The sequence below is a fragment of the Mustelus asterias genome, chromosome 16 (genome assembly GCF_964213995.1).
Source record: "Mustelus asterias chromosome 16, sMusAst1.hap1.1, whole genome shotgun sequence".
Lineage (NCBI taxonomy): Eukaryota > Metazoa > Chordata > Chondrichthyes > Carcharhiniformes > Triakidae > Mustelus > Mustelus asterias.
The window spans coordinates 55751209-55774558 of NC_135816.1; the positions used below are offsets into that span (position 1 = coordinate 55751209).

General features: G+C 42.7%; 1 protein-coding gene across 1 annotated transcript in view; it reads right to left on the reverse strand.

The window, feature by feature from the left end:
• The window catches only part of nsg2 (neuronal vesicle trafficking associated 2), an 85525-nt gene that overhangs the window by 14622 nt on the left and 47553 nt on the right, over positions 1–23350 (reverse strand). The window contains exon 4 of the mRNA XM_078231617.1: positions 1004–1114. Within this exon, the coding sequence (XP_078087743.1) occupies positions 1004–1114 (111 nt within the window). The remainder of the gene's footprint in view (positions 1–1003; positions 1115–23350) is intronic.

Sequence of the window (23350 nt, forward strand, 5' to 3'; positions counted from 1 at the left end):
CAAATAATTAGGAAGGCAAATGGAATATTGCCATTTATTCCAAAATGGTCTTGCTACAGTTCTACAGGGCATTGGCGAGGGACCACATCGAGAGTACTGTGTACAGTTTTGGTCTCCTTATTTAATAAAGAATATAAATGTATTTGAAGCAGATCAAAGAAGGTTCACTTGACTGATACCTGGACTGAGGGATTATTTTATAAGGAAAGGTTAGACAAGCAATGCCTGTATCCACTGGAGTTTAAAAGAACGAAAGGTGATCTCATTGAAACATACAAGATCCTGAGGGATCCTGACAGGGTAGACCCTGAAAGGATGTTTCCCGTTGTGGGAGAAACTAGAACTACGGGACAAAGTTTAAGAATAAGGGACCACCCATTTAAGATGGAGATGAGAATAATTTTTTTCTGTCAGAGAGTAAAGAATTTTTGAAACTCTTCTTCCCCCAGAGAGCGGTGGAGGCAGGATCAGTGAATATTTTTAAGATAGAGGTCAATACATTCTTGATTAAAGGGGGTCAAAGGTTATCAGGGCTAGGAGGAATGTGGCGTTGTGGCCACAGTCAGATCAGCCATGATCGTATTGAATGGAGGAGCAGGCTCGAGGGGCCAAACGGGCTACTCCTGCTCCTGATTCTTATGTACATATTTCATATGTTCACAAAAAATCTATTTTGTCTTTAAAAAATGCAAATATATTTCTGTTTCCAATAAAGTTATTACTCTTCTACTGGAATCTTACCCACATATCCCCTCTAATTTACAATGGTGGTCAATACCTTTAATGATACAAGCTGCTATTCTAAAACCCACGTTTATATAGCTATATTGCGTCACATTTGAGCCAAAAACTGATGTCAATCATGATGAAATTGTGGCAAGTGACGAGCCATTGCTCTGCTAATAGCTTCAAATTCTGTTAACTATTAATTTGAAAGTAGGATTGGTTATTCCATGAATTCAGTACGTCTAAGGAAGGAGCATTCCTGTTTTTCAACCCTTACCTTATACACAAATCCATCTGGGCAACTATGATCATAGGTGAAGGCTTTGTATACCACAAGGAACACGATACAGGCAAGAAATGCAAGAGCAAGAAAAATGAGAATGGTAACCTGTAACACAAGAAAATATAAAATCAAATGAACAACTTCAAAATTCTTAGTAAGTATATTGGTTATGTTCACAAACATCAAACAATTTCATTTAACATTTTAACACTTTTTTGACTCGTATGACTTTATAGATTGTTCAATACAAATATCTCCCAAGTGCCAAATAACAATTCAATAGTAATCTGAGGTTTCTTGGAAAAAATATTTCATTACTAACATCTATTACTGTAATTCAATCATACCCAGTGGCAGGCTTCTTGCAAGTTTGACTTTCTCATTTTACACTATCTGAAGTTTTGATTGTCAGTCACACCAGCCTTTGTTTATTCCAATCTGCATCAGTAAGCAGCACAATGTTATGGAAGAACTTTTCATAAAACGATTACTTCTAGTAAATGAATTTTGCTGTGAGGCATGTAAACGATTTGCATACTTCAAACTGAATAAATAACATGGTAATTTTGACAAAAAGTGTGACAAAATTTTGGTTCTGCTCTAATCACAAAATATCACCTAATTTTAGAATTTCATGTAGGGCTGAAGATCGAGTTATCAATGCTCGTGCAGTTCCACCAGTTAATCAAACAGCTTAGTACCATAATTCAACGAAAACTTAAATGAGGCAAACATTCACTGACAGAAGCTATGCTTCTGGACTTAATATTGACAATAATGTCACAATCATTTTCAAAATGTATTAGAAATTGTTATTAACCCTGTTATAGTGGGGAAGCACTATACTAATTCATTCCTAAATAGATTCCATAGTGCCAATTCTAACCTCCAACAAGAACTGAGAATGAGACAAGCGGGTTGGCAAGTAGACTCATTTCAGCTCACCACCACAAGACCACCATGAGATCTGGATCATTTTAATTTTGGGTCTGAGTACCATTCTTCAGAATTGATTCTCACGCTAGGAGCAATGTGGAAGTTGGCAGGCCTGAGCATGGCAGGGGACCATCACCACAAAATTACAGTCAGGTCGCCGGCACTCAGATCTGTGTCAAGGAATGACAGGGATCAAACTCAATTGTGAACGGGTTGGCAAGGTTGGGAGGGAGTGGAGGGGAGGGGGGGGGGGTGGGGGGGGGGGCAGGCTCCCAACTGTTTCTTATGCAACCCAAAGGAGCATTTCTGCTCTTGTTGATCACAAGTAAACATTCAAAATGCAATTATTTATTTTATCTGCCCTATATCAGGCCCGCTCCTATGTACACCAGATTCTCTAGTGAGGCTGGCACATGCACATGATGGTGTAAAAATCTTGTCACAGCCCGAGTGACATCACACACCAGCTTTTGCCTTTCAACATTGGCACTGCCTCCTGGAGCAAGTGCCTCTGCTGTCCTAACAAGTCTGATAAAATGGCAAACAGTGGCAAGTAGAAGGTAAGTTGTCATACTGCAGATATTTCGCCCCTTCAGGACTTCAGAGGCTAGAAGTGAAAAACCCTTATTATTGGCTTGCACATGAAAAGGGAAGACTCTGGTGAGTAATTGGTAGCTACTGGTGTCTGTGAATCATGTCACAGCAAAGATAACAAACCTCAAGGCAGGCTGGGCTGGGGAAAAAATGGAAACCTGGTGGTGGAACACATCACCATCAAGCAAATTAAACCTGGCTGGCATAGGATGAAAAGATTTCTGTGGCAGTAAGCATCTAAAAACTGGCTCCATTACAGTGCAGCAGCCAAGTTTCAAGATCCTGCCATTATTTCAGTTTCAAGTTGATGTGTTTCATCTTTACAAAGCAGGGCATTGAAATGCCCATCTTTCACAAGTCCTGGCAGTTACAAAATGTGTGGGCAAGTGATCCATCTACAGCACCCGAGGGTGAGGGTGAGTTGCTACTTCACACAAATAAGAAAATAGAGACTAGAACAGTTCCTCCATCTGAAACTGAAATGTTAGCTGGTGGTCTAAATACATATTTAATTTTCCATATCAGTCTATTGCAGTGTTTTATTTCATTCTTTCATAGGATGAGGACATGATTGACTAGGCCAGCATTTGCTGCCCATCCCTAATTTGCCTTGAACTAGGCCATTTCAAAGGGCAGATAAGAGCCAATCACATTTCTATGGATCTGGAGTCATGTGTAGGTCAGATCCCTAAAGGATGCCATGATGTGGAGATGCCAGTGTTGGACAGGGGTGGGCACAGTAAGAAGTCTCACAATACCAGGTTAAAGTCCAACAGGTTATTTGGTAGCACAAGCTTTCGGAGCGCTGCCCCTTCATCAGGTGAGTCACCTGATGAAGGGGCAGTGCATTGAAAGCTCGTGCTACCAAATAAGCCTGTTGGACTATAACCTGGTGTTGTGAGACTTCTTACTGTCCCTAAAGGATATTAGTGAATCAATCTTTTTTATATCAACAATGGTTTCACGATCATCCCTACATGTTCAATTCCAGTTTTTTTTTTACTGAATTCAAATTCCACCACCTGCCATGGTGGGATTTGAACCCGGTGCCCAGAGCATTACCCTGGGTCTCTGGATTACCAGTGTCCATGTGAAACTATAAATGCTCTCTCTTGAGCTGGGATTTTGCGGTCCAGCCCATCACGAGTGGAATTGGAAAATTTGGAGAGGCAGCGGGACTGGAAAATCTTGGCTGCAGGTTGGAGTGGAAAATCACACCTTTAGACTTTTCATATGCATTAATAAAAGTGAATGTTTTCAATAAAATTCTTTGTATTTAACATTTAAAAATATGGACAACAATAATGTTTGCTCAGCTAAGTAAGAACATCAGCGTGCATATATATGTTGGTTGGAATTTTCCAGCCATTCCTGCCAGCAGAATCTTCTGGTCCCGCCACCATCACACCCCCGCCGTGGCATTCCCGGTGATGAAGGGTGCATTCAATGGGAAACCCCATTGACAATGGCAAGACCAGATGATCCCGCTGCAGGCTGCCTCCATGAAACATGCAGCGCGTTGCGTGGAAAATCCCACCCATTACCATTAGGAAATAGCCAGTTGTTTCCTAATTGAAATGCTTAGTGTATTCTGTATATCCAAAAGGAAACACTTCAATACGTTTTCTGAAATTTTGGGCAGCGCTTGGTCTTAATTTAAGTTTAATTGACGGTATACAATATTTCAAAATTGAACTTTTCTTAATTTTTAATGAGTTGCTCTCATTGGCAGTGATAACTGAAGAGTTAAGTATATATTTTTTAAACAGAACAGACACAGCAACAGCACTGACACTGTCATTTTTGAAAGGTGACTGTGGAGGCTCCATTTACAACACATTAACAAATTCTCTGACAAAATCTTAAAACAGTGACAGACAAATAAAATACATCAAATATACATAATAAATGTCACTTCTCACAGTGGGATATGCTTTAGAAATAAAATGGAAATAATGTGCCTCAGTCTAATTTCCCCCCACACATTAACAGAAATCGTGAAAGGTCAGCAACAAAGAACTAAGAAATGAGAGGGCAGCATCCTTAAGAACTAACAGCACTGATGACATTCAGGATGGCTAAGCCCAAATTATCAACCGCTGTGTGCTGTTGGTGCCAAGGATAAAGCTTTATGATTCGATCCATATCTGATGGGTACAATCTGTTTTTTGAACAGGGCTACTAGAGGAAATAGCCTCTCATCTCTGCATATCCACCAAGAAAAACAAACTGAAAAGAAAAGCATGTTTAAACTTATAATTTGTTCAGCGAGGTTTATCTTTTCAAACAGTGTGAATCATCAGATTTATTGTTACTCTTAATGTCACCAGGGTGATATATTTTTCAATAAAACACAAAGGACATGATCTTACTGGCCGATCGCCCTCACTGCCATTGCAAGCGAGGATGGAAAATTTGGCGCTCAGCCAAATCTCGGTTCACTGCAGCGGGACCAGAAAATTCCACCAGCATTAATGGCCTAAGATTCCACCCAAAGTTTTTTGTAAGGAATATTTATTAAACAATACATACTATTGAGATTCCACATGACATCAAGAGACAGATAAAGGCATTGGGCACAGCAAAGGCTATGAACCTTGACAACATCCTGGCAATGATACTGAAGATTTGTACTCTTGCCTTTAGCCAAGCTCTTCAAGTACAGCTGCAACACTGGCACCTACCTGACAATGTTGAAAGTTGCCCTGGTATGTCTTGGCAAATCCAACCTCACCAATTATGGTAAGTTTGGTAAGTTTGGTAAGTGCAAAATTAATGTTATGAAGTTGTGTTATTTAAAATATTGCTGGAGACTTCAATTTTAGATTTAATTTTTTATTCATTCATGGGATTGCGAGACCAGCATTTATTATTCAAACCTAATTACTCTTAAGAAGGTAGTGATCAACTAACTACCTTCTTCCTTCTTGCACTGTATTTAACCATGTGATGTAAGTACATCCACAGTGCTACTCGGGAAGAAATTCCAGGATTTTGATCTAGTGACAGTGAAGGGAGGCAATATAGCATCAAAACTGGAAGGTGATAATGATGAACTAGAGAGGACTGGTATTTGGCCAGAATGGATTCTTCCTGTATATTGTGGACAAGACAAACCTGGGCATTTTCCACTCCAACCAAAGGAGAGTTTCCCACTGATTTCAATTAACTTCAATTTTGCCAGAGTTCTTTGATGCCACTCTTGGTCAAATTCTGTCTTGAAGTCAAGGGCAGTCATTATTACCTTTCCTCTTGAACTCAGCGCCTTTGCCTATGTTTGAACAAAGGTGCAATGTAATCAGGCACCAAGTGTCCCTGGTGGAACTCAAACCGAGTGTCAGTGACCAGGATATTGCAGTGTAAATATCACTTGATTACTCGGTCGATGACATCTTCCATCATTCTGTTGATAATCAAGGATACTGATGAGGCAATAATTGGTGAGGTTGGATTTGCCAAGACATACCAGGGCAACTTTCAACATTGTCAGGTAGGTGCCAGTGTTGCAGCTGTACTTGAAGAGCTTGGCTAAAGGCAAGAGTACAAATCTTCAGTATTATTGCCAGGATGTTGTCAAGGTTCATAGCCTTTGCAGTGCCCAATGCCTTTATCTGTCTCTTGATGTCATGTGGAATTAATCAAATTGGCTGAAGACTGACATCTGAGATGCTGGCGACCTTGGAGGAGGCTGAGATGAATTATCCACTTAGGACTTCTTGCTGAAAATGGTTGCGATGGTTCAGCCTCACCTTTTGCACTGATGTGTTGAAGTATCCTTGTCCCCAACACCCCCAACCCATCATTGAGGATGGGGATGTTTGCAGAGCCGCCTTCTTTGGTTAGCTGTGAAATTGTCCACTGCCATTCCTGATAGGTTGCAGAGCTTTGATCTAATCCATTGGTTATGGGATCATTTAGCTCTATGCTACTTCGTCTGTTTAGCATGCATGCATTTCTGTGTTATAGTTTTACCAGGCTGCGATCTAATTTTGTGCTATGACTGACCCTACTCTCAGCATGATCCCCTACGCTGCTCATTGAACCAGGATGGCCCCTGGGCTTGATGGTAATCATGCAGTGAGGGATATGCGAGGTTACAGATTGTGGTTAAATACAATTCTGCTGCTGCTGTTGATGGCCCTTGGCATCCCATGGATGACCAGTTTTGAGAGGCTAAATCTGTTCTGAATGCACTTTATAAGGTAAATGGAGGGTATGCTATGCAGCAGATGCAGCAGCAACTTTTCTCATCCTCTGCATTTAATGGAAGGCAAGTTACCTAAGGCTGACTCTGATTCAAACCTGAGTATGGGTTCAGAATCTAGAAGAGGATGTGAGAGTTGGCTTCATCATGGGAGAAAGAAGGAAATTAGCCTAAAAAATAGACAGCCTGTTTGTGGCATTTATAGCATTAAATATAACATTGTTACTTGTAGGTCATGGAAGGTGCAGCTCATTTTCAAGGAAGGATTTTGCTTTAATTATCAAACAATACATTCCAAGTACAGTAGCCAGGGTATTACATTAAATGTTTCTATTAGTGCGCTTATAACAACGATTTACAAACATATGAATTAGGACTAATTAAGACTATAGGGGCGGCACGGTGGCACGGTGGTTAGCACTGCTGTCCCACAGTGCCAGGGACCCGGGTTCAATTCCCGACTTGGGCCACTGTCTGAGTGGAGTTTGCATATCCTCCTCATGTCTGTGTGGGTTCCTCTGGGTGCTCTGGTTTCCTCCCACAGTCCAAGGATGTGCGGGTTAAGTGGATTGGCCATGCTAAATTGCCCCTTAATGTCAGGGGGACTAGCCAGGGTACATCTGTGGGGTTACGGGGATAGGGCTTGGGTAGGATTGTGGTCAGTGCAGACTCGATGGGCCGAGTGGTCTCCTTCTGCACTGCAGGGTTCTATGATTCTATGAAGAAATTGCAGTAATCCAAAGTGCTGTTCAGAATTCCCGTCTGAACCTTGAACTCCCAACTTGAATAAATTTCGGTAAAATGACTGCTTGGGACTATCTATTTAAAATGTAGGGAAATAAAAGTTTCTAGAAACTTAATAAGACTCAAGGTCTCCCTGGTGTCCTAGCCTCCCTGAAGATTCCTGATTTCAGTCTCTCCGTTGTCGCCTTCTGGCTGCCTGGGCTCTGCATCTGAGTCATCGTCATTTACCTCATGAGGCAGGTTTACCAACATCAACGTCCTCCTGATCCAGTGGTTCCCCCCCCCTCTCAAGTGAGCTAAATTGTGAAGAGCACAGCAGATGATGTTGTTGTGTCGCTCTGGCAGATACTGTAGGGCATCTCCCGTACATTCCAGGCATCAGAACCTCATCTTCTGCAGGCAAATGGTTCCCTCCATCCTTGTGGATACATGGCAATGATTGCATCTCTTCTCTGCCTCTATCATCGGGTGCCTCAGAGCGTCATCAGCCATCTTTTCAAAGGATGACCTTTGTCATTAATCAACCATCGAAGCAAGTTGGAGCATTGAACAGCCTTAGCACTGGAGTGATGTAGAAATCATGGGAGCTGCCAGGGTATCTTGCACAGACCTGTAGAATCTGGGTTTTATGGTCACTAACTATCTGAACATTCAAGGAATGAAACCCCTTCCTGTTGACAAAGGCCCCGCCGGCTGGCTGGTTGGTGCCTTGATGGCCACGTGGATTCAATCAATGGCACCCTGGATGCGGGCGAATCCTCTGGCCCGCTCAGTCTTTCTTTTAAATTTGCTCAGGGGATGTTGGCATTGCTGGATTGCTGCATTTATTGCCCATCCCTAATCAAGTCTGGCTGACTTGATACATCTTGAAATTAATGAATGTTCTTACTCGCCTTAACAGAGCGGGATAGTGCCGCAATGTCCCCAGAGCTCCAGACGAAGCTTAACCCCTCCAAAGAATGCAGTGAAAAGGCTCAAAATGCTCCAGACCAAACCCTTAACTAACTCCAAAAAAACTCCTAACTCCTCAACCTGGCTTTGGGCCGACCTCTTTTATCCTGCCCTTGGATGAGAAAACTGCAAAAACAGATTGGCCTCCTGCCCGTTGCCTGTGCACCGACCTAAAAATTGCACGGGCAATATAATATTATGGTCAGTTGGAGAATTAGTCCCTTCAAGTGGCTCCATAGTTGCCAGCGGGCATGCCACTGACCCGTATCTGCGCCCACTGAACAAAATATCACACGAGTGTGCGATTAAGTCAGGATGTGTGCCCACCCGGGGCGCGTAAAATTCTGCCCATGATTTCCCTTTTACAAAGCCATGATTGATAATACAGATATATTAGTCTGAAATGTAATGCTTTAAAATCCAATATCCATAAATTACTAAAGGAGTTTTAAACTGTTATGCGCATTACTAGTAAATTTAAAATGGCATGCTATTTTGTAAAATCTGAGTCATACCTAGTGGGAAATTGTGAATACTAGACTCAGGGGCTTTGTCCAGTGCAGGAATTTAAAATTAATAACAAAGTAATAAATAATAAGTATACAATAAATTTACAATAATAAAATTATTATAAAAATCATGAGTACCCATCTCAACAACTTCAATTTCTTTAACATTGGTGTTGAGGTAATCAGACCAATCTGTGCTTATCATGATTACAAATACAAGTCACAATGCTGTACAGGAGAAAAAACAAAGCTAATGTATTGAGTGGAAGAAGTACATACAATGGGATTAAGTGATCTAATTCCCTAAAACCATATAACGCAAAAGATTTCATTAAATCATAATCTCCCTTACCAATAAAAGGTAACATTTCAGAAAAAACTCAAACTGGATGGGTGACAGATCAGTGTAGGTTTGTTTAATAAACTTTATAATGTTTTAAAAACTTCCTGGTGTTGGACCTCTTAATTAATCTGGGGGTGTATTTTCAGCATGAGCAATCCCAATGAACATTTTGCAAAGTAGTAGCAGGTATTGTCAATTTGAGATACACATCCCTCATAATTTTCTGCCAATTTATAGACAAAAAAATCGATGGTAGAACTCCTGATACATTTCCTCAACTTCTGAAGCTCTGCTCTGGGAGTGCAAGTCTAGCCCATGAAATTATGCACTCACTGCATTCATAATTCTCTGAAATGTTTACTTGAGGATTTATTTAGCAGTTCATCACTTTTCAAATATGAAAATAAGAACCCATGCTTCTAGAAACCCCCACGTTGATTAATAGATACAAATATTAAATATTAATATTACAAAGGTTATTGTCCTATATTGCAAAATGTTACAGACTTAATTCAAGTTACTCCTGTTTTTCTAAATTGTCATCAAGGAAAATAAGATACCCAAAAACCAAAATACTTCAGCTGTCCTTCTTTGACATGCTGTCATGGGATCATTTAGGTCTACCTGAGAGAGTAGAAGCACAGATTAACATCTCTTCCAAATGTCAGACACCTCTGACGCTGCAGCATTCCCTCAGTCTGTGGGCGGGATTCTCTCATCTTATCCATGCCTGCACCGTTGCAGGTGAGAACAGAGAATTTTGAATTCCAGCTAAAACTGTTATTCACTTTGAGCAGCACCAGAGAATCCCAGCCACGAACCAGGACAGAGGTTTTCGGTGTATGTTTCACCTTTGAATGTTGTGCTCAAGTCCTGGAGTGGTTGAACCCAAAATATTCTAACTCAAAGGCAAGAGTGCTACCAACCAAACCATGGCTGACACAAGGTGATGATGTGGAGGGGTCCACATTGAAGGAGTGCTGCACCATCCGAGGCCTCCTCTACCCTCTCAGATGAATGTAAAGATTCATATTGCACTATCTGAAAAAGAGTAGGGGAATTCTCCTTAAAATGCCAGTCAATGTTTATCCCTCTGTCAACATCTGAAAACAGGTTAACTGGTCATTATCATATTGCTATTTGTGCTCTGCTGTGTGATAATTAGTGATTCTACTTTAAAAACTACTTCATTGGCTGTAAAGCGCTTTGGGATATCCTGAAGTCATGGAATGTGCTATATGAATGAAAACATTTTTTTTCACTGGTTAACCTGGATTTTGTGCTTAAGTCCCTGGATGAGTGTGTAAAGAATCTATGCATATTCGAGTGTTAACTGGCCAGCACAGCCAGTTGAATCATATGTGCAAAGACTATTGGATGTGCCTGGCGGTGAGGCACTGGGTGGGATTTTATACCCTCGCTCATCCCAAGGTTGACGGTCAATGGATCTTTCCATTATCCGCCCTGCACCCGCTCCGATTCTCATGGCGGGCGGGACGGTAAAATTCCAGCCATCGTCTTTGTTTCCCAAATTATAACAGTGACTACACTTAACCACTGTACTGTGGCACACCCTCAGGCTATGAAGACATCATACAAATGCAAGTCTTTCTTGTATTTTCTACTCCTGTTCGGTGCTAATTTTTAAGCAAAGTTGACATGGGCCAACTAATTATTGAACAGCCCCAAAACTCACCCTTTCGTGACTTGCAATTGTAATAAGTATATTAAGACTTGCACAAACTCCACATGCAATAACAACTGTACATGTTTGGATAACTGCCTGCATCTTTTGTATTGCTTCCCACATAATTAATCAGAAATATTGTGCTGTTCTTGCAGTTTCTGTATCATTTCTTCTAGCAAAAGTCATTATTTTCTTGGCTTCCTTTCTAATTCATCAAAATCAATGAAGTGGAAGCAAGGATTCTTCTATTGACCTTTTCAGTATTGATCCAATTTTGATTCATGATTCAATTTCTACAATATGGTAGGGTACACTTGGACAACACATCCCTCAGGCAGAAGTAGGTTCATTCTTACACTTTTTTTCTGTTACTATGAATTAGTATTTTCCATTGATGCCTGCCTTTTTTACCATGACACTTAGTGAAAAGCAAGTATTTTCATACTCTCCTAATAAACATAACCTGTTTCTTGAGCAAAAACAGAAAATGCTGGAAAATCTCAGCAGGTTTGACAGCATCTGTGGAGAGAGAATAGAGCCAACGTTTCAAGTCTGGATGACCCTTCGTCAGAGCTAAGGGCAAAGAGAATCAGAAAAGATTTATACTGAGAGGGTGGAGGGGCAGGTTTGTACAAGTACTACCTGAAAAAATGAGTGACTTATTTCATAAGGGTTGAGGAATACTGTATCACGCTGTAAAATGATCTTATTTTATCTAACAAAGTAAAAGGAACAATGTATAAACCAGATTGCTGTGTATTAGGGGGTGGGTAGCAAAAGCTAGCAGTCAGAAAGGAAGAATGAGTTAAACTGAAGATAAAATTATAGTGCTTAATGTGAGCCAAAGTAGTTAATCTCAGCTAGTGGCAAAGAGTTACAAATGGCCTCAATATCCCTGGTACTGAGAAGAAAGACCTGTCAAGTTTGCTACTCTTGAATCTTATTTAGCAATTCTTGAGAGATGTATATATGAATTTGGGATGTGGTGAGGATTGAACCCGATTACTATATCACCTGTGATTGTCTCCCTGTCAGGTCTTGACAGAACAAAAGGTTTTTGAGAGGGAAGGCAACCAATACATAGATAAGAGAACATAAATAATATTATCTGCTACCACAGAATGGGGATCTGTTAAAATAAAATTGGCAGAGTTTTCCAGTCCTGCTGACGGTGCTGTGGATTTTCCAGCAGCGAAGGGTGTATTCAATAGAAAGCCCCGTTGACAACGGCTGGACCAGAAGATTTCACTGCTGGCCAATGGCGGGCTTTCTCCACCACAGTGAAACACGCAGCGGTTTGCACAGAAAATCCTGCCCATTATTTTCCTCTGCCTCTAACCACCTGCATGCATCAAATATCTTGTTGGCTCCCTTGATTTTTCACTTACCTACTGTTTTCTGTGACTGCCAGCACGCAGTCCATTCAACAGGTTTCTGTCTCTATTTTGAGTCAGTTGGTTTTATGCAACCAGATTTTTAATGTCATACAAACTAGGAGCAGGAGTAGGCCATTCAGTCCCTCGCGCCTGCTCCATCACCATTTAATATCAGGGCTGATCTGATAGTAACTTCAAATCTGCATTCCAACTTGCCCCAATAACCTTTCACCCCTTTGCATATCAAGAACTTTCCACTTCTGCCTTAAAAATATTCAAAGACTCTGCTGCCGCCACCTTTTCAGGAAGCGAGTTCCAAAGACTCTCAACTCTCTGGGAGAATTGTTTTTCCAGATCTGTCTTAAATAAGTAATGCCTTATGTTTAAACAGTGAGCACTAGCTCTAGTTTCCCCCACAAAAGGAAACATCTTCTCCACATCCAACCTGTCAAGACCCTTCAGGATCTTATGTTTCAATCAGACCGCCTCTTACACTAAACTCCAGCAGACACAAGCCTAGCCTGTCCAACCTTGGTCAGAATTTTCGAGCACCCCCACCATGGGTTTCCTGCTGCCGTGGGATGCAGTCCCCATTGACAGCAGCAGGGCCAGAAGATCCTGCTGCCAGCCAATGGCATGCCACCTCCCGCCGCGAGAAACATGCCATGGGGAGGCCAGAAAATCTTCCCCCTTTCCTCCTCCCCACTCTTAAATTTTCTAGGGTGCATGGTTCAATTGCCATCCAGTGTAATTCTTTACATTGCCAACAATTCCTGGGTATTGGAGACATTACAAGGGAAAACTACTGGAATGATGGTAAATGCTGGCAACTGGGACTAGCTTAATGGAAAAACTGGGCGGCATGGACAAGTTGGGCCAAGGGGCCTGTTTCCATGCTATAAACCTCTATGACTCTATGACTATGAGTCTATGGTAGAATTTTTCTTCAGGGTTGAATTCCAGTGGATTGGGACTTCCATCTGTCCCTCCAAACCCACTTCAACCTCAACTCATTTTCCTGGATCAGAACTCACTAGAGATGCATGCTGGCCTTCCAAAGAGAACATGTCTCTAACAGCACTGTGGATGTGCCTACACATCATGGGCTGCAGCAGTTCAAGAAGGCAGCTTGCCACAATCTTCCCAAAGGCAGTTAGGGATGAGTAATAAACATTGGCCTCGCCAGTGGCATCCACATCCCATGAATGAATAAAAGAAAAGAAAGCCTGCTATCAGTGCCAATTGTAGAATATCACCAGTGCTGCAGCAGGGATCTTAACTTAGCAGAACTAAGGTACTCCTTGTGTTAAGGTGCATCTAGTGCAGTTAGTGACGTAGCATAGAATCTACTGCCCTAAGTGTTCCTTCTAGCATAGGATGCAAACTAAACTTTTTGACAACGTAACACTGCATGTGATTTATTCTGTTTGTATCTTAATTTGTAAATAACGTCGAAGATCACATCAACTGTCCCAAGGACTGTCAATCATTGAATTATAGAGCATAGCAGGAAGCCATTCTGCCCATCATGTCTGTGTAGGCTCTTCGAAGGGATTTCAACAGGAAAGTACTGAGGCCAAGTGTGAGATTAGATGGCCCTCTCCCTCTCTGGGGGGACTTCAAGATCATTCCAGCTACATTCCTGAGCCTTCAGCCACTTTCTTCCAATCTGCCCCCAGAAAGCAGCTATAATTTGCGCAGAGAGGAAGAAATTCCCTGCAGTGCCAAGTGCTGCCATCCAATACTATTTATATGCAATGAGGAGGATCACAATAGTGAATCCCAACCCAAGAATTACCACTTTCAAAAGGAAAAACACTTGAAAAATAAATATCTCTTTCTCTCAAATAATTAAAACTCTTGCTGTCTGAGAACATATACTAATTTATTGAGGATTGTTGCCTTGTACCAAAGCCTGACATTTCCTTGGATTAATTAAAGGTAAAATTAAGGGACTGCAATGATAAGGTAGTTAACCACTTTCCCGCAATTGTACAACTGTCCCTGTACAACCAGGTCTCTTGCAGCATGACTAGTGTGATAAGAGAAAATACTCTCAGTATGAACTGAGGCTTCAGTGGCTGAATTGAAAATCCATTTGAAGAAAATGTTTGCTCTGCTACGAGCTATATACAAAATATGATTTTAAAACTTCCTAATCAGCAGGAATGGAGCAAGGGATCAATCAAAATAGTGCAACTCAATTTCCTTCTCCACGGGGTATTGGTTGCATTAGTTGGTTAGATGGCTAGAGTACTGTGCAGAATAATGCCAATCGTGTGGATTCGATCTGTGGCAGTTCATGGGGGACTGCTCCCTTGCCTTGCCTATTGCTCAATGTGGAGCGGTACACTTCAAGCTACGTAACCACTTGTCTCTCTCTAACAAGGAGAGACGCCTATGGTCCTTCAATCTCATTTCCTGCTGATCTGCAATGTTAACACCACTAATCTGGTGGTAGAAAGACTCCTGCTCGACTCCTGCAACAGATTCACTAATCAATGCAAATTGGGATCTCCTGATGCACATGGGTGTCAGATCAAATTTCAACAAGCTCCTGAGTAAACGTGTTAGGGAACCCTCAAGGCCCAAGGAGTTAGTTTAGAAATGTTATTACTTAATGGTTCCAGAAGAGCAACAGTGCCTCCAGGTTCAACAAAAGCAAGGCCAGGGCCTCTCTGTCCTGCCTTCCAGTGCTGCAAGATTCTGCAAGTCCCTAATCACAACATGCTGTTGGTTGCCTTCCTTTTATGCAGGCGGGTAGCCTCAAGGACACAAAATTCATAATTAATTAGTATTAGCCCACCTCAGGGACCTCCAGAGAATTCCCAGAATTTGAACCTGGTAATGAAACTGCTTCAAGATGGAACAGAATCACAGAATCCTACAGTGCAGAAGACGCTCTTTGGCCCACTGAGTCTGTAATGATGCATGAAGGCCCAGACCTGCCCACCTAATCCCACTTACCAGCACTTGGCCCATAGCCTTGAATGTTATGGCATGCCAAGTACTCATCCAGGTACTTTTTAAAGGATGTGAGGCATCCCGCCTCCATCACCCTCCCAGGCAGTGCACTCCAGACCGTCACCACCCTCCGAGTAAAAAAGGGTTTTTCCTCAAATCCCCCCTTCCCACTCCTCACTTTCAACTTGTATCCTCTCGTAACTAACCCTTCAACTAAGGGGAACAGCTGCTCCCTAGCCACCCTGTCCAAGCCCCTCATAATCTTGAACACCTCAATCAGGTCACCCCTCAGTCTTCTCTGACAACAACCCAAGTCTATCCAACCTCTCTTTATAACTTAAATGTTCCATCCCAGGCAATATCCTGGTGAATCTCCTCTGCACCCCCCCAGTACGTTCACATCCTTCCTATAATGTGGTGACCAGAACTGCACACAGTACTCCAGCTGTGACCTCGCCAAAGCTCTATTCAACTCCATCATGACCTCTCTGCTTTTGTAATCTATACCCCGATTGATAAAGGCGAGTGTGCCATATGCCTTTTTCACCACCCTATTAACTTGCCTTTCCACCTTCAGAGATCTATGGACAAACACGCCAAAGTCCCTTTGTTCTTTGGAACTTCCCAGTATCAGACCTTTCATAGTATATTTCCTTGTCAAATTACTCCTTGCGAAGTGCATCGCCTCATAATTTTCAGGGTTAAATTTCATCTGCCACTTATCCGCCCATTTGATCATCTCGTCCATATCTTCCTGTAACCCGAGACCCTCAACCTCACTGTTAACCACCCGGCCAATCTTTGTGTCATCAGCAAACTTACTGATCCTACCCCCCACATAGTCATCTATGTTATTTATATAAATGACAAACAATAGGGGGCCCAGCACGGATGCATGTGTTACACCACTGGTCACCGACTTCCAGTCACTAAAGCAGATGTCTGTCACCACCCTGTCTCCTACCGCTAAGCCAATTATGAATCCACCTTATCAGATCACCTTGTATCCCATGTGCATTAGCCTTCTTAATAAGTCTCCCCTGTGGGACTTTGTCAAAGGTTTTGCTGAAATCCATGTAAACTACATCAACCACACTACCCTCATCCACACATCTGGTTACATGCTCAAAAAATTCAATCAAATTTGTTAGGCACGATCTTTCTCTGACAAAACCCTGCTGACTATCCCTGATCAAACATTGCCTCTCCAATTGGAGATAGATTCTCTCCTTCAGAATCTTCTCCAGTAGTTTCCCAACCACAGACGTGTGACCCACTGGTCTGTAGTTCCCTGGCTAGTCTCTACAACCTTTCTTAAATAGTGGGACCACATTAGCTGTTCTCCAGTCCTCTGGCACCTCCCTGGAACTCCCACCCATCTGACGAAGGAACAGCCTGTTCTGAAAGCTAATGGCTTTTGCTCCCAAATAAACCTGTTGGACTTAACCTGGTGTTGTTAGACTTCTTACTGTGTGTATCTCCCTGGTGGCCAGGGAGGAATTGAAAATTTGGGTCAGAGCCCTTGCAATTTCCTCCCTTGCTTCCCACAACAGCCTGGGACACAATTCATCCGGACCTGGAGATTTGTCCACTTTTAAGCCCACCAATAGCTCCGATATCTTGTCACTCCCTATGATAATTTTCTCTAGTGCCTCACAGTCTCTCTCCTTGAGTTCCATAACTACCTCCTCATTCTCATGGGTGAAGACAGATGTGAAATATTCATTTAACATCCTACCATTGTCCTCTGCCTCCACCCACAGATTTCCCCCTTGTTCCTTAATGGCCCCTGCTCTTTCCCTGGTTATCCTCTTCCCATTGATATACTTATAGAATATCTTAGGATTTTCCCTACTTTTACCAGCCAGAGCTTTCTCATATCCCCTCTTTGTTCTCCTGAATCAGTTAAAAAATGTAAAACTATTTCATAAAAGAACAGTTCTCCAAGGGCCAACGTTGCTTCTTCAACCATCACCACCGTTTGCTGAACCCTACAAAGGCACTGCATTTCATATGCTTCAGTTAATGTGAACAAGAGAAACAGAAAACTCTTTAAATTATTCAGCTTATCCTGTCATTGCGGACTCAAAATAATTTTTCTTCTCCCTTAATCCCAAACCAATATTCTGACTGACTCAGGAATTGTCCACAATTATTTTTTCAATTGGCTCTCTTTTTATCCCTTGAAACTGTGTATGAGTTTAGTTGTGGTCAACATTTTTGCGTATCCCAAACCATTAAATAGTTTTAGATTCCACTGAATTTGCAAATTTACCCTTTCATATTTCAACACAAATTAAGTACTTTTCAATTCATAGGGGATTATGTATACAAAAAGATACAAACGTCTGAGATGACATACCAACGGACTCAAGAACAGCTTCTTGGCTGCTGCCATCAGACTTTTGAATAGACCTACCTCGCACTAAGTTGATATTTCTCTACACCCTTGCTGTGGCTAACACTACATTCTGCACACTCTCCTTTCTTTCTCTATGAACGGTATGCTTTGTCTGTATAGCGCGCAAGAAACAATACTTTTCACTTTATACTAATGCATGTGACAATAATAAATCAAATCAAATCAAGCTAATTGCACCTTAATAAGGTGCAAACTACTTACAAAATACCTGCTTCTGCCCAAAATAGCTATTGTGCTTCATACACTGTATACAATAACTCCATAATAGACGCAAATGGTAATGGGAATGCTTTGCCCCATTTGTCTGCTTTCAACTGTTGTCTAATTTAAACATGGGTGGTTTAAGTGGAGGGAACAGTACTGAAGGACTGTTGCATTGTAAATGGTTCCATTCTTTAGAAGAGATGCAAGCTGTAACTCCACTTGCCTGTTATAATGAATCAGGTGTATGTAAAAAATTCCACATAACTGTTTCATAAAAGAACAGTTCTCCAAGGGTCAATGTTCCTTCTTCAACCATCACCACCGTCTGCTGAACCCTTCAAAGGCACTGCATTTCATATGCTTCAGTTAATGTGAAGCATCTTTAGTATGCCCTGAATGATGTAAACTTGATACAATTTAAATGCAAGATCTTTCCTTCCTAATTGCAAGGACTTCAGCAGCTGTTTTGGTCTATGTCCACCAGTCGCTCTCTGGAACTTTGCTCAGATATCCCATCTTTCCAATGTAAACCTAGACTTTGTGATTACTGAAGCAATGGTACGTGATAGTTGAGCCAACTCTTGACCTCAAACAGAGTCCACACACATAAAGTTTCTTGATCTGCCTTGGCAATGGGTCAGGCCAGCCAAAGGTCCACTGACTTCTGTTGGGACCAAATGCTCTTGGCAATGGGTGGGGCCAGAAAATCCTACCAAGAGTGAAAATCATAGTTGTCCGTAGCACAGTGGAGATGAGGCCATTTACATTATAGCTGCCGCCAGACTGGCTGAACTGAACAAAGAATCAATCTTATTTATTACCTTCTGATCTGGCTCAGAGACTTTACCGAGTGAATCTTCAGAGGAATTCTGCTCCTCTTTTTTACAAATGTTTTCACTGAGTCAACAATTTGATGGTAATATGAACAAGTTATTCCTATATTTCATTTATGCCCTCAGGTGGCAATCATTTTATTTTCCTCATTTAGCAAAGACTTTATGTGCATTTATTTATTGTTTCATTTTATGATTTGAAATACTTTCAGGAGTTTTAGTTTTTGTTACATCAGATCGAAAACATGGAGCATCCCACCCTGCCCTTCACTGAACACTTTCCAATGTCTCAGTGTCATTTCATAAACACTGTCAGCAAACTAGTTCAGCCCATTTTAAAGTACTAGTATTGTTTCCACATAATTAATGTTATCAGTTCAGTGTAATAAATAATCCATTCATAATAAGATTGATTCCTGTCAGTGGATGATCGGTGGAAATGAAGGCAGAATCTTTTCACCTTAATCTCTATCAGAAGGACAGGACCTTTTTCGGGTCTGGAACTTGACTCTCTGCACAGTGTTCCTTAGCAGTTGCCTTATGCCAGAACAAGCAACTGTCAAGAAACTTGACCAAATCCAGGCTAAAACAGCCCACTTGATTGACACTCATCCATCACCTTCAACATTCACTCCCTTCACCGTCAACCACAGTGGCAGCAGTGTGTACCATCTACAAGATGCACTGCAGCAACTCAGCAAGGTTAGTTGGACAGCATCTCCCAAACCACGGTCTCTACCAGCTAAAAGAACAAGGGCAGCAGATACATGGGAACACCACTACCTGCAAGTTCTGTGCCAAGCCACACACTAACCTGACTTGGAACTACATCACCATTCCTCCACTGTTGCTGGGTCAAAATGCTGAAACTCCACTCCAACAGTACTATGGGTATACCTACAGAGTAATAGAGTAATGACTGCACAATGCCGCAGTACCATGTGGTTCAAGCCAAGGACAATTAGAAATGACAGTAAATGCTGGGTTGTCCACATCCTGTGAAAATATAAACGAGCCTCAGAAGTATCTCTAATCTCCTGAAAGTTCCTAACAGAATTACTATGTGTAGAGTCCCCTAGAATAGACATGCCAAGACAAAACACTTCGAGGAATTTACACTTCCTATTCTTTGTGGGCTTATCCAAAATTTGGAACCTAGTGGACTCCTATACTCCCTGTCTCTGAGCTTGAAACTTGACAAAGAGAGGTACAGAGAAACCAGTTCATCATAAGTTAGTGTAAATAGCCACCATCAATCCTTCCACTGTGTAGCACTGGCTTCAAATAGTTAAGGGAGACGGTGGCATAGTGGTAACAAAACTCGATTAGTAATTCGGAGGCCCAGCTAATGTACTGCAGACAGAGGTTCAATTCCCATCGTGGCTGTTCGTTGAATTTAAACTCAATTGATAATCTGGAATTGAAAAGCTTGTCTTGGTGACAATGAAATGATTGTTGAAAAAACCCATCTGGTTGACTAATGTCCTTTATAGAAGAAAATCTGCTGTCCTTCCCTTACCTGGTCTGGCCTGTGACTCCAGAGTAAGAAGTTTAACAACACCAGGTTAAAGTCCAACAGGTTTATTTGGTAGCAAAAGCCACACAAGCTTTCGAGGCTCTGAGCCCCTTCTTCAGGTGAGTGGGAATTCTGTTCACAAACAGAACTTATAAAGACACAGACTCAATTTACATGAATAATGGTTGGAATGCGAATACTTACAACTAATCCAGTCTTTAAGAAACAAAACAATGGGAGTGGAGAGAGCATCAAGACAGGCTAAAAAGATGTGTATTGTCTCCAGACAAGACAGCTGACAGCTGGAGACAATACACATCTTTTTAGCCTGTCTTGATGCTCTCTCCACTCCCATTGTTTTGTTTCTTAAAGACTGGATTAGTTGTAAGTATTCGCATTCCAACCATTATTCATGTAAATTGAGTCTGTGTCTTTATAAGTTCTGTTTGTGAACAGAATTCCCACTCACCTGAAGAAGGGGCTCAGAGCCTCGAAAGCTTGTGTGGCTTTTGCTACCAAATAAACCTGTTGGACTTTAACCTGGTGTTGTTAAACTTCTTACTGTGTTTACCCCAGTCCAACGCCGGCATCTCCACACTGTGACTCCAGACCCATAGCAATGCGGCTGATTCTTCACAGCCCTCTGAAATGGTGTGACAGGCCACTCAATTCAAGGGCAATTGAATTCACCTTGCTACATTTCAAGATTAGAAAAGAACCTCTTCTTCACGAGGCCTGCACCAAGGTGAGCCAATCACATGAATTATGAGCTAATAGTAAAAGTGAACTATCCCCTTGAACTCTATGTTTACTGTGTGTGTGTGTGTGAGTGAGTGTGTGTGTGTGTGAACACGCGCATGCGTTGTGTGGTGATCAGTGAATAAATTTTAATTAACCCCATGATTGCTGCCTGCTGATGATCATTCAAATTGACTATATGTTCAGGTTTAATAAACACACATCTTACATTTGAAAAAACACACTGAATACAGGCAGTACAGGAAGGTACCAGGAGTTTCAGTTCTCTCTCATTCCTGTCCATAACACTGCTGTGCACTCATCTTGGTGACCCTGGCAAGCTGCTGACAGGTTGAGGAACAGGTTTCCTGGCTGGGAAATCCCGGATTTGGTGTTAGTGAACCTCATAGTTGGCTGCTTACCAACCTTAACTACATCATACCCGACAGATTTGAGGAGATTCCCTGCTGTCCTTCAATCCTGCCCCAGATAGAGCTGGAAGAGGGTGAAATCATGTCGGAATCCTAACCCAAAGTAAATTTTCAGGACTTTCATTCCTGAACCCGCTGGGAAATCTCTGCCCTAAACTTGGACTTTTTCTGAGATTTTACAGTACTGATCTGCAGGCAGGGTACACTAAAATAAAATGCTTGTACCTTGGAGGTGATTCTCGCATCCGGGCTGGGAGAATCTCAGGGTAGATGATGTACAGGATTCACGCATGTGTTCCTGCCCCAATAGTGACTCCCAGCGCCGGATTAACGGCGGCGTCAGATCCACGCCGGTAATTGGCGGAGAGGCACGAAAATCATTTAAATTAAGGTTGTAATATATTTTAAATACAATTAGCAGGCCCAGGAGTGAAATCTCCAGGTCTGCTAGCATCTCCCCCTACCCCTGCCAGGAATGGTTCACTCCAACGGTGTTCATAGTAGCTCCCCACTAATGGGGAACTAGCGGCCCGAGCCCGCTGGAGTGAAGGGGGGGCAATTGGGGCCCTCCCCAGAGGGTCGGGTGGTGGGGGGTGCCCCTGGACATTGGCACCTTGGCAGTGCCAACCTGTGATCACTGGCACTGCCCAAGGGCAAAGTGCCAATGTCCAGAGGGCACCTTGGCACTGCCCATCAGGCATGGGGCAGTGCCAAGGGGGCAGGGCATATGAAATTGGGGCATTGGGGCATGGTCTGATGGGGGTGGGTGGTCCCACTGCCAGTCTGCAGACAGGATCGGTGGGGGAAGGAGGGAGGACAGTGATCAGGGTGGGGGGGGGGGGGGTCAGCCTGCTTGGGGGGGGGGGGGGGGGAAGTCAGCACTGCAGGGAGGAATTGGGGGTGGGCTGGAGATTGGGGCAGACCAGGAGGGGGTGTTGGGGCTGGGCCCGGGAATGGTCGGGGGGCCAGCTATCAGGCTGTGGGGTGCTGGCATTGTGGGGATTGCGGGGCTGGCCAGTGATCGAGTTGGCCAGCAATCAGGAGGCCGGCAGTGCGGGGCTACTGCACATGCGCGGAACTCGACGCTGACAGATCAGCATATGCGCAGTGTCCTACTCAGCGCTACGCTGCCAGTCCTTTCAGCGTGATTCACGCTAGTGCACTCTGTAGTGCACAGAGTGTGGGAGATAATTCTCTAAGCGCCCATTGAAACAAAAAGTGTGAATTACTCCAGTTTTCACGCGAATTCAACACTTCCTATTTTTCTGGGAGAATTCTGGCCCTGATGTCTGTTTTAGTGATGAGGAGTCCATATCAAATTCATCTCACTATTCAAAAATGCATTACTGACCTTTTCACAAAACACTCAATGATCTCATCCTATCAGTCTTTCATGGGAGAAAATCCCATGCTTCCAGTTTGGAAAAGGTCACTGAGCTTGTCATTTTTTTCACAAAGTGCAGACAATTAAAAACAATGGGGGCAATTTTGATCCCATGTTAGCTGTCCGTGCGAATGTCGAAAGGGCTCAAGATGCGGAAATCGCAGTTCTCACCGACAATAATGCAATTTCGGGTCTTCCCTGCCTCTCGCCAGCGGTGTCATCAGGTTCATGTCCATAGTGGGTGTCAACCTGCTTTGCATTGATTTGAATGTATTTAAATATTATTAACCCATCCCCTTGCCAGATCTGCCTCCCCACCCCCGCTCCCCTGCTGTACATTGACACCATACCAACACGACATCAAGTCAGCATGGGTTACAACAGGTTCACACAGACGTGAACCTGTTACGGAGGTCTTCCCAGGATTGTAAAGGTAAGTATAGCCCCCAGGGGAGAAGGACATGGCTGGGAAGTGGCCTGTCAATGCCTCTGTCACTGCCCCTTG